The sequence below is a fragment of the Rhinopithecus bieti genome, unplaced genomic scaffold (assembly GCF_001698545.2).
Source record: "Rhinopithecus bieti isolate Rb0 unplaced genomic scaffold, ASM169854v2 scaffold_68304, whole genome shotgun sequence".
NCBI lineage: Eukaryota > Metazoa > Chordata > Mammalia > Primates > Cercopithecidae > Rhinopithecus > Rhinopithecus bieti.
In genome coordinates, this window is record NW_016825417.1 from 1,663 (window position 1) to 14,306 (window position 12,644).

General features: G+C 41.6%; 1 protein-coding gene across 1 annotated transcript; it reads right to left on the reverse strand.

Annotated features, from left to right (window-relative positions):
- Positions 1–4,719: 4,719 nt before the first annotated feature.
- LOC108522669 (X antigen family member 1) lies at positions 4,720–12,263 on the reverse strand. The gene is made up of 4 exons (XM_017863041.1): positions 12,190–12,263; positions 10,605–10,722; positions 8,506–8,632; positions 4,720–4,830 (listed from the first exon to the last, which is right to left on the reverse strand). Exons 2-4 carry the CDS (start codon positions 10,698–10,700, stop codon positions 4,808–4,810), a joined length of 246 nt encoding a protein of 81 aa, XP_017718530.1. The 5' UTR covers positions 10,701–10,722; positions 12,190–12,263; the 3' UTR covers positions 4,720–4,807.
- Between the last annotated feature and the right edge of the window lie 381 nt (positions 12,264–12,644).

Below are 12,644 nucleotides of genomic sequence, written 5' to 3' on the forward strand. Positions count from 1 at the left end.
GAGCACAGGAGTTCCAGACCAGCCTGGGGAACATGGTGCAACCCTCTGCCCTTGTCTACAATAAGGTTAACAAAATTTAGTCCACTGTGGTGTCACACACCTGTACTGCCAGCTACTAGGAAGATGACATGGCAGGATCCCTTAAGCAAGGAGTTCCAGACAGTAGTGAGCCATGGCAAAGTCAGTGCACTCCAGCCAGGGTCACCCTGTGAGACTTGGTGTCAAAAATAAACAGTTTTAATATAACACCAACAGTCATACTGTTATGGGCTGAGTTGTGTCTGCACAAAATTCATATGGTGAAGTCTTAACCCCTAGAGTCTCAGACTGTAACTGTATGTGAGATAGATGGGGTCTTTAAACAAATAATTAAGTGAAATGCAGTCATTAGAGTGGGGTCTAAGGCAATGTGCCTGGTGCCCTTATAAGAAGAGGAAACGAGGACACAGACATGTACAGAGGGAGGGCTAAGGAAGACACAGGGAGAAAAGAGCTGCCTACAAGGCAAGGAGGGAGGCCTTAGAAGAAACCAACTCTGCCGACACCTTGATCTCAGACGTGTAGCCTCCAGAATTGTGAGAAAATACATTTTTGTTGTTTAAGTCACCCAGTCGATGGTAGTTTTTGATGGCAGCCTTAACACACCAATAGAAATATTTTTAGTGCCCCTCAGGAGGTGAGCATTATCCTATCTATTTTATGAGCTAGAATTCCTGCTCCTTCTACTAATATAATGAGCATGTAATGATGCCTGTATCTGAGCAACTGAGCAGTGATGAGAAAACTTCAAAACTTTGGGAATTATTTTACCTTAAGTCCATGACCACAACAGAATTGCTTCTCCCTTTCACACTCATCCTACTTCCACTACTACAATACTCTCACGAATTCCCAGGAACCCTCCTCCATTTGAATGGCCTACCCTAATGATTCATTCAGAAGACAGACATTATCTGCTGGGAATTCTCAGAGCATTCAAAATCCAGTCTACCCCTGTCGGGCCTGGCATTCTCTGCCTCCCTTGTGCATACAATGCTCCTAATGGAAGCAAGCCCCTCACCTCAGCCCAGGATCCTATAACTCCCACTTTCCCAGGGGCTTTGCTGCCGCAATGATCATTCTTCTCTCCTGAACTATCAATGGCTCACTCTATATTGGATCACTCCCCGAGCTGAGGAGGGAACTCACTTTCTTCCCCTGTGTCCTTCTATAGCTAGAAATACATTTATCTGCTGCCCTTCAAAGCAAAACTGCCTCAACATATACAACCCACTTCATTGGAGTCATTTTCCAAAATTACCTGGAAAGGAAAATGAACCAGAACAGCTGAAACAATGCTGAATTATAACTTTGGGGAGCTCACACTACCTAATATTAAGAGTGATGTTAATTCTATAGTAATCAAGAGAATGTGGTAATTTGGAAAAATCAACAAATCAGAATGGAGTTCACCGATAGACTCACAGACATGATATATTGATTTTCAGCAAAGGTGAAATGTAATGGAGAAAGAGTGTGTTTTCGTGAAACAGTGTTATTTTCCTCCTGCCCCTTGGCCACTACATTGATTGGTTTTTATTCCCCTGGGTCCCTTCCCTGTGTTTATCCCTTTGCACTTCAGCTGCTCTTCTGTTTAGTGGCCTCTCTGCCCCACCATAGTGTGACAGCCCCCACAGCAAGTACCAGGTGTTGTTGGTTGTTCTTCCAATTTTCAGCATCCCAAGTATTTATTGTAACATGGCAGGCCACTCACGTATGTCTACTGAATTGATGAATTAACTTTTTGTAATGATCCTAACAGAAAAACATCTCCCTTGTTTGGGAGTCTTTATTGGAGATATGTTTCTAGGCACCTTACATATGGTCTTTGGTTTCGTACTGGACACTCTACGGTAAAGGCTCTGCATGGTGCTCTGGAGATCCTGCAGGTACCACATAGGGGAAGTAGGCAAAGCTAGACTACAGGCTAACCTGAGTCTGGGCAGAATATCCTGAATGTCCTTGGAACAAGGAAAGATAGGCAGCATGGTGGGAGCTGCCATAGGTATTTTCGCACCAGCTCCTTATCTGCCTTGAGGCTGACACCAGGCCATTCTTCATCCATCTCCCTAGTTTGAGGTAAGCACAGGCCTTTCTTCATCATAGGGTACAGTAGTGGAGTGTAAAATTGCTCACTGCCTTAGGGCACAGGGGTGGGCTCCCTACCGGCCAAAGACCAACTATCTGTGCCGTCCATCACTGAGTACCTCCCATTCACTGTCACACTATGGGAATAGGGATACGGTGCTTATACAATGCTGATCTTGCTTTTGCTTTGTCTACGAGCAATCAACCCCTTGGATCTGTTTGGGCACATTGTCTCCATATTGGCCAAATTTAAGAATATGTGAAAAGGCAAACTAATGACTTTAGTGGTGATCCTCAAAGCCCTATTAGATACCACAGGGCTGCTTGGGGACTGCTTGAGCAATTGACACACTACTGTATTGAGTTGCGTGGTGTAGCATAGACAGAATATTGATTTATTCTTCATGGCATCACACACAGCAAGTTAAGTTTTCAGCACCTACTATGAACTTACATTTGGTCTTGTCACACCTCAGTTATTTACAAATTAACTTCAGAATCTATGCCTGGGTGACACCAGCTACACTGCTACTAAATTAACATACTTAAATCAAATATTTATTTTCTGAATTCAAATGTATTTTAAAAGCTGACATTCTTACTTAAAATTCAAAAGCAGGTTATCACACACTAGAAATGTAGCTGTGAGGAAAATGAAATGAAAAGTTTGAAATCTAAAGGAAAAAAGGAAATCTAAGTAGGAAGCCAAATCTATCTGCAATGTAAAGCCTGCTTGATGTTATTTCCTTTAGTTTTCATAGCAAGTAGTTTTAGTGTACATATTGTAATTTCTACTTTAGAAATGGAAAACTGTCCCAAAGGGTGTAAGTATCTTGCCCACCATATCAAGGGCACTGTGTGAGAGGCAGGATGGAAACCCATGGCTACTTCATGTCATAGCCTATAAAGAGACAGTGTAGGTAGGACCCAAGTCATCTTGCTTCAGCAGGTTGCCCTGGTTGCTTGAGCCTTTCTTCTACCTAGTCCCTAATTCTCTCATCTAGCTCTATAGCCCAGGGACTTCTCACATGTTCTGTGGCAAGCGGGATACCCTAAGAAAGGAAGCAGATGAGGAGACACAGCACGGGGTATGACGGAAGGGGCAGGGGGCTTCTGTGCCCACTAGGGGCATGCTGCCCTCCATATGTTCAGCTAGCCAGAAGCTCTCTGAATTCTGTCCTTTTGATTTTGATGAAGGTTTTCATTATGTAAGTGTGACTGATTAAACTGTTGTCCTGCCTTTGGGGATCAACTTAACCTTCTGCCCNACACTGCTACTAAATTAACATACTTAAATCAAATATTTATTTTCTGAATTCAAATGTATTTTAAAAGCTGACATTCTTACTTAAAATTCAAAAGCAGGTTATCACACACTAGAAATGTAGCTGTGAGGAAAAATGAAATGAAAAAGTTTGAAATCTAAAGGAAAAAAGGAAATCTAAGTAGGAAGCCAAATCTATCTGCAATGTAAAGCCTGCTTGATGTTATTTCCTTTAGTTTTCATAGCAAGTAGTTTTAGTGTACATATTGTAATTTCTACTTTAGAAATGGAAAAACTGTCCCAAAGGGTGTAAGTATCTTGCCCACCATATCAAGGGCACTGTGTGAGAGGCAGGATGGAAACCCATGGCTACTTCATGTCATAGCCTATAAAGAGACAGTGTAGGTAGGACCCAAGTCATCTTGCTTCAGCAGGTTGCCCTGGTTGCTTGAGCCTTTCTTCTACCTAGTCCCTAATTCTCTCATCTAGCTCTATAGCCCAGGGACTTCTCACATGTTCTGTGGCAAGCGGGATACCCTAAGAAAGGAAGCAGATGAGGAGACACAGCACGGGGTATGACGGAAGGGGCAGGGGGCTTCTGTGCCCACTAGGGGCATGCTGCCCTCCATATGTTCAGCTAGCCAGAAGCTCTCTGAATTCTGTCCTTTTGATTTTGATGAAGGTTTTCATTATGTAAGTGTGACTGATTAAACTGTTGTCCTGCCTTTGGGGATCAACTTAACCTTCTGCCCCTCTCCCTTCCTGAAGGTTGAGCGGGGGGCTGAAAGTCCCAACACTCTTATTCCCCAGCCTAGAGCTACCTAGGTCCTGCCAGCAACTCACTAGCATACAAAAAGAAACCACTTTGTGGAGATTCTAAAAATTGTAGGAGTTGTCTGCCAGGAAGCAGGGTCTAGGACCAAATATGTATTTCATAATATCACCCCTGTACACACCAGCTCAATCAGAATATAAAATTTCAAAAATGATACTTAACTTTTTAAAAATAGAGTCTCTATCTCAAAAAAAAAATAATAATAACCTCTTCCTGGACCTCCTGGGCTCAAGGCATCCTCCACCCTTTGGCTCTAGAGTAACTGGGAAGACAGCTACACAGAATATGCATACATTATGCATTCACTCTTTTATTTTTGTAGAGAGTCTTGTTCTGTTGCCCCATGTGGTCTCAAACTCCTGAGCTCAAGCAATCCTCCTGCCTCAGCATCCCAAAGTGCTGGAATTACAGGCGTGGGAAACCGCACCCAGCCACGATTTTCAATATTATCAAATACCTGGGAAGGAAGTGAACAAAAGATGAGCAGGCCTTCTTTGGTGAAAGCTGCAAAACTTTATTGAGATAGTTTAAATCAAATATCTAATATAAAACCAGTTTGCGTTGTTTCAGCTTGTCTTCATTTAAACTTGTGGTTGCCCTTCACCTCTAACAGAAACATAACGGGTGGGAACATTACTAGCAGAACTGTGTTTAGATGACATTAAGGATACGGAAAAGACACCAGAGTTTTAATTTTCTACAATGGACAAAAGCAGAAGCCTAAGAGTCACCCTTTTGCTTACATTCAGGTAGACCTCTGTAGAGACTTGGACAATAGCCGTCCAAGCGGATGCATTAAATGATATTTTTCAAACACACTCTGCTTTCTAGTGCTACAAGGAAAGCAAGACAGTCCGAGGTCCAAACACATTAAATGAAGTGAACCCACTAAAGACAGGTTTAAAGTAGAAAGCAAACATTGTGCATAGTTTTACTCAAAATACTAGCGCCACACAAAAATCCTAAGAAACAAAAAAGGAATTCATGAAAAATGTATAATTTTTGGCAAACACTTTTTTAATGTTGTGGCTTGAATCTGCGGTCTGGATGCCAAATGGGCTCCTGGAAATGGTCTGAATACTATCTTGAAAGAAAACGGTTAACATCACCTTAGGAACTGTGTAAGTGAAGTGAATAGAAAGGCCAGCATTGCATTTGTTTTTACTCTATTGTGCAGAAGGGCAAAAACATTTATTTGGGCTCGTTCACCCTTCTGTGGTTTGTAAGGTACAGTAACCGTTTGTACCCAGTTTTCTCCTACCGTGATGTCAATGTGAATCATGCCTCTTTTTACACTTGAAAGTATTCCCTTTTGTATACTTAAGTATATGGCCGCATTACTCTTAAGCTATCACTATCAGTTTTTTCATCAGTATGTGATAGCATTATGGACAATGTCACACATGAAAAAATGGAAGGATACGGAAATGGAAAACAAGAGTAGGACAGCTGAAAAACCCAAAATTTATTTCTAAAAGTAAATGTTTTTGAGGGACAACTGGAAAATTTCACAGTTTCTTTCACAGGTTTTGTGATGCTTAGATAATCAGGCATTAGAGAAATAAATAATGTATGCTTTCCTAGCTTATCAACCATTTTATCCACGCTCTGATCAAGGTTGTATTCGCTTTCAATAAAGCCCTATATTAAATCACTCTGTCTTGTTCATATTCCATGTCGTGCTTTTTCCATTTTCTTCATGATTGTGTAAACGACTGAATACTCTATTTATAGCTAATTTTCAAAACAATATCTTTTAAATTTATGACATTTAAACTACTTTTCCTTTTACTAATGATTCGTATCTGTCTTTTATTCATTACCTCTTTCTTTTTCCTTTAAGTTTATTCTTTGGCTCTTTTATTGTTATTTCATAGTATTCTTTTCCTTTATCATGTAAAATGCTGTTTATTTTAATAAGACACGCGTTTAAAGCTATGATCTCCCTAAGAATACAACTGAGGCTTGTTCAATGGGCTCCTGGAAAAAGTCTGAGAACTATCTTTTAATGTAAATAGTGTAAGGGAATGGTTCAGCAGAGTAGAGTAAAAACATGTAGGTAATTTCTCCCTTAAACATAGGGTGCTTCCTTTAACTTCAAGAGGTATTGTAATTAACAGTCACCAATTTGGAAAATATGTGTAAAACAGACTTCTGTCAACTACTCAGGAAGTAGCACCGTGGTGTTGTTGAAGTTCAAACCCTATTGTCTAATGTCTCAAGGCAGAAACCTGTAATATGTAACCTATACTATGGTTAGAGCTGACTCTACTATATGAGTCTTCAACTTAATTACACGAAGTAGCTCATGAAGACTGACAGGAGGGCAGGGGGCACGCTTAGCAGAAGCATCTTACACCCACCTTGAGCATCACTGACCTACATGCATTCTCCCTACTACACTGGCCACAGAAACCTGATGATCTCTTGTCATTTTATCATTAGGTCATTCAAGGCTTCACTGCGGGAAGGCTTTAAAATGCAATTATTCTTTAAGAGCCAGAGAATTCAGAATTTGACAAAGTCCAAGAACACTCATACAGGGCTCCATACAGGAAAACAAACATCAAGCAGAGTGCCCACTCATTTTCTTAGGAATCACGAAATCTCAACTCAGACATTGTAATTGGACTGAAGCTGACTGTTATGANCTTCCTAGCTTATCAACCATTTCATCCGTGCTCTGAAAATATTAGCGTTCAAGATTGTAGTCACTTTCAATAAAGCCCTATATTAAATCACTCTGTCTTGTTCATATTCCATGTCGTGCTTTTTCCATTTTCTTCAAGATTGTGTAAACGACCGAATACTCTATTTATAGCTAAATTTCAAAACACCAATCTTTTAAATTTATGACATTTCAACTGCTTTTCCTTTTACTAATGATTCGTACCTGTCTTTTATGCACTACCTCTTTCTTTTTCCTTTAAGTTTATTCTGTGGCTCTTTCATCGTTATTTCATAGTATTCTTTTCCTTTATCATGGAATGTGCTGTTTATTTTAATAAGACGTGCATTTAAAGCTATGATCTCCCTAAGAATACAACTGAGGCTTGTTCAATGGGCTCCTGGAAAAAGTCTGAGAACTATCTTTTAATGTAAATAGTGTAATGGAATGGTTCAGCAGAGTAGAGTAAAAACATTTAGGTAATTTCTCCCTTAAACATAGGGTGCTTCCTTTAACTTCAAGAGTTATTGTAATTAACAGTCACCAATTTGGAAAATACGTGTAAAACACAATTACGTCAACCACTCCGGATTTAGCACCCTGCTGTTGTTGAACTTCAAACCCTAGCGTCTCATGTCTCAAGGCAGAAACCTGTAATATGTAACTTATGCTATGGTTAGAGGTGATTCTACTATATGAGTCTTCAACTTAATTACACGAAGTAGCTCATGAAGACTGACAGGAGGGCAGGGGGCACGCTTAGCAGAAGCATCTTACACCCACCTTGAGCATCACTGACCTACATGCATTCTCCCTACTTCACTGGCCACAGAAACCTGATGATCTCTTGCCATTTTATCATTCAGTCATTCAAGGCTTCACTGAGGGAAGGCTTTAAAACACAATTATTCTTTAAGAGCCAGAGAATTCAGAATTTGACAAAATCCAAGAACACTCACACAGGGCTCCATACAGGAAAACAAACATCAAGCAGAGTGCCCACTCATTTTCTTAGGTACCATGAAATCTCAACTCAGACATTATAATTGGACGGATGCTGACTGTTACGAAAAACAAATCATGAAAATCAGAATATCCTGGTCTTCTATCCAACAGAACCAGAGCATGTGGAAATCAGCAATGAAATGGATTTTAATCTATCTGATGTGAATCCACTCTTTTCAATGAGAGCAAGGATGCATGTGGAATTTATACAATTCATCCAGAGTCTCACAAATTATGGTAGAGCTGGTACTAGAATCTGCTTCAGGGCTCAGCATACTTCACACAAACTCTTATTACAAATGCATTATGTATTTGCTGAAAGCAGAAATTAGAAAAGAATCTGAAAATGTTAGCTGTGGGTTACACACCACACTAAGAAAATGTTGCCACGTTTGATGATTCAATATGGCTTTGACCCAATTTGTTTCTGTATCTCATGGTGTTTAAGTCTTGCCATCTGGCATTTGGGTCTAAACGGCGTTTCAAAGGAAGTTTGAATTTGCACTGTGTTTTGAAAATAGCAGTAATGTTATCCCTCTAATATCAAAAGTATAATATTCTATAAATGAGAACGCACATAACTTTGCATCTTGTTGGATAACATACCTGCTTCTGGCATTTTACAGTGTTCTCCTTTGGGTATAATCTTCACCTTGACGCCAGCACCCAAATCCAGATTTAACCCTGGTCTTTGACTGACGCAGCTCTTGCAGATCACCTTCCATGTCACGCACTTCAAAATACAAAGGATATCGATTTAAGCATTCCGACATGAAATATAAATAAGAAAATGATGATATTCTTTTCCTTAGCATTATGAAATAAAGCCTGAGCCGGGCGTAGTGGCATATGCCTGTAATCTCAGCACTTTGGGAGGCCGATGTCACCTGAACCCAAGAGCTGGAGGTGGCAGTGAGTCAAGACCATGCCACAGCAATCCAGACTGGGTGACAGATGACACGCTGCCACATTAAAAAGAAAAAGAAAGAAAGAAAGAAAATAAAAGGAAGAAAACTCTGTCAGTTAGCGTGGTAATGAATGTCGTGCAAAGATGATACACCTTTGTTTCCCTGTTTTATGATGTTTTATGATATTTTATTGTTTTCTGAGTCAGGGTCTCACTCTTTCATCCAGGCTGGAGTGCTGTGGCACAGTCAAGGCCCAGTGTGAGCCCAACCTCTCAGGCTCAGCAGAACCTCCTGTCTCAGCCTCCGCAGTAGCTAAGCATATGGGTGCACCCCACCGCCAAGAGTAATTTCTGTTTGTTTGTTTTGTTTGAGGCAGGACTTCTCAATGTTGCCCAGGCTGGTCTTCAACTCCTGGGATCAAGGGATTTGCCCAACTCAGCCTCCCAAAATTTTGGGATTACAGTCGTGAACTCCTGGCCCAATGTCTTATTTTGAATTACAATCTAAGAATAACTCACACTACATGTAAATTTCCCACACTTTACCATTGTGTATTATGAACAGCAAGTATCAACTATCTATGAAATCTGAAGTCAGCCACATGAATGGCACTTTAATCATAAGTGAAATGTAATTTTCCGAAGAATTAGATCAATGTTTTGGCGGGCCTCTGACAAATTCTACAGTTGTGACACCCATCCCTTGTTGAGGTAACTTGGAAATTGTTTGGGTAGTTAGTCAACGTTGTGGTATGCTTAGGACCAAGAACCTTATATGTAACTTTACATAAATGAATCCCATTTAGAACAATGTACCAAAAGTAACAGAAAAATCACTGTCTTGCAGTGCGACTACGGAAAGTAGGCCCAAATTCAGTCAATGTTTAGCTTGAAAATGCTACCTGTTGAGGATACATTTTCTGTTTCAGGATAATCTTACCCTATTTTGACTTTTGTAATTATGAATGTATTTAAACAACTGTTAAAACCCCCTTAAAATCACACTAATATAGCTCCCTGTATACCAGTGTCCTGAATTATCCAACTTTCATCCAACATACAGTCAAAAACACCGATCAAAGGAAACAGTGGCTATCATTCATTGAGCTCTTTTCTGGAGTTGCTATCCTGCTTCACTGAACTGTTTTGTCCTGAGCCAATACTGAAGTACCTTACAGTACAGACACAATCGAGTGCTATACCTCTTAGGCAAACTGCTCACTTTTTATTATTACAACATGGATTGTAGGAAGAACACAAATCTTTGAACATAATATGAATTCCTTCTCCATGAGTCAAGTGTTCTTTGCAAGCCTCTATCTCTGAGCCTCGGTTTTCTTATTTATACAATGGGGCTAACATCCCTTTGCAAAGGGGCCTTTTTCATGGTGTTATAAGTTCGGGTGACTTTGCACTCTACACACATTTAACGGGTGCTTATAATACTGTGGAGACCATGGCTGAGAAGATCATACACCAACATTCTAAGAGGATCAAATTAAACTGGTGAAATAATGTACATTTTTATACACCAAATTAACTGTTTTCAAGTGACTTAGTAAGGACTGTATTTTCAAGCACACAAAATCCATCTCGAAGAATAAAATAAGATTCCTTATATCCAGGGACAGCATGAAACTGCAAACTATACTCTCCCCTTTCCTGCCAACATTGGGCAAATGTTTGGTATCTTTTCTTATTGTTCTCCTTCCTCCTGTTACTGCTCATGGAATAGACCATGACGCACACATTGACCTTTTCCCGCCCCATAGACATGCTTTCTTTCCTTTCCCAGCACCTTGGATTTCAGCTCTATCCTGATCTTCTTCTGTCTCCTGAACAGGTGTAGGATCCCGACTTTCAGCTGCTGGTTCCTCTTCTTGGGGCTCTCCATTACTGGGCTCCTGGGACTGGCTCTGTGTGTGTGTGTGTGTCCGTGTGTGTATGTGCAGATAAAAAGTTTTGCTATTAATACATGTCAATAATATAAATATACAGAATACATAGATACTTCTTATCATAAGTACATCTAGAGGCATTCCTCCAACACTACCCCATATACCTATTCTTCATAACATTATTCTTTCCTCAGAGAAGTTACTCAAAGATAGATACCCTCAAGGACTTTGGAAGCCGTTTTAGTCTATGTTGGGATGAATGAGTGTAATCTGTTCTGAATAAACATGAGGAGGAAGTTGTGGACAAAATCTGGGCACACACGATCATCCATCCACACAAAACCCAAATATCATCCTCTGGACTAATCTTTCCTTCATGGGATGCCATGATCATTTTTTGTCAACATGGGAGACAATTATGAATGGGAGGCCATAAACAATGGACTACCATTCTGATAGTCCAACAACACTACCAGAGAAATAACTTTCTGCTAAGAGAAAACATCGAATGTTAAGACATTCATAAGCAGAGGCACAATGAACTCAGGAGGTTGTGAACTTCTTCTTGGTATAGGCCTATACGTTGATCTTCCTCATCAACACGTATTTCACTCTCCAAGCAGAATACTGTGATTGGCAAAATACACTTTACAGGACAACTAGATTCGACCACTTTCATGGTCAAATGTTAACTTGGTCATTTTTTTTTTTTTTTAATTTAGAAATACTCTGAAAATCCCGGGGCAAGTATGAGTGTGTGCAACTTTTGAAACGAATGCTTGCAAAGCCACTTAAGTAGGTCTAGCTAGCGGAGCAATGTCTTAAGGCTCCCGGCAGAAAACACAGGGTATTTCCCATGGGGTTGGTTTCGCAACTGGACACTCCATCAGGGAGACAAGTAGGAAATTACAGCTAGAGAATTAAAATTGAAGTGATGGCGAATTTTGTCACATAATGATTTGCTAGGCCTCTCGTCCGCCCCCGACCCAAATCACTTTTTTAGGAACTCAGAGCCCCACCCATTGGAATCTCCACAGTGGAGTTGAGAATTTGCTACAAAGTAGTGGGCACTCCTCAAAGGACACCAGTACCAGGCACTCTACAGACCTCGGGGCTGCAGTCACTAGCCCGCAGCGTTCCGGGTCTCCAGGACCCTTCCATACCGCTCATGCCATCCCTCCCCTGGTCCCATCTGGGGAGTCTGGAATCTTCTGTCGGGGTTACAGGTTCATCTGGGACTCGGATACCTCCACCAGCACCCCAGCATCGCCCCAGCTTCACCTGAGCCCCTCCACTCCTCAGCCTTCCTTCCTCCCTAGTTATGGCCGTGACAAGACAATGGGTGCAGCGCGGCATGAAAGGGACGACAACTTCGAGGCCCTTCTCACCCTGAGTCACCAAACATGCGACCCTCCGGAAGCCCGCTGGTTCCTCCTCACTCTCACTCACACTTCAACTCCCAGTTGGATCGGCCTGTGAACCTACCCGCTGTGTCTCAGTAGGAGAGAAAGAATCCAGACCTCACGGACCCCAGTTGCCCGCTCACAGCTCCACCGCGTTCCCCACACTGGCAAAGGGGCTGATGGGAGGACGCCCAGTGAACATGCGCACGGAGGCGAGCACTAAAGGAGCATGCGCAGTGAGGTCCCCTCTTGCCTTAAGGGCTGTGGTGCCCCTCCTTATCCCGCCTGGCCCTGTCCTGTGCTCCTTCTTAGGTCCCCATTAATGACTTTGGAATCACTCCTCTCTGTGTGTGGGTTGCCCCCGACCCAGGACTCAAATACCTCAAATAATGGCAGCTTTCTAAACTCACCCCATGGCCGGGCGCAGTGGCTCACCCCTGTAATCCTAGGACTTTGGGGGGCCAAGGCGGGTGGATCATGAGGCCAAGAGATTGAGACCATCCTGGTCAACATGGTGAAACCCCATCTCTACTGAAA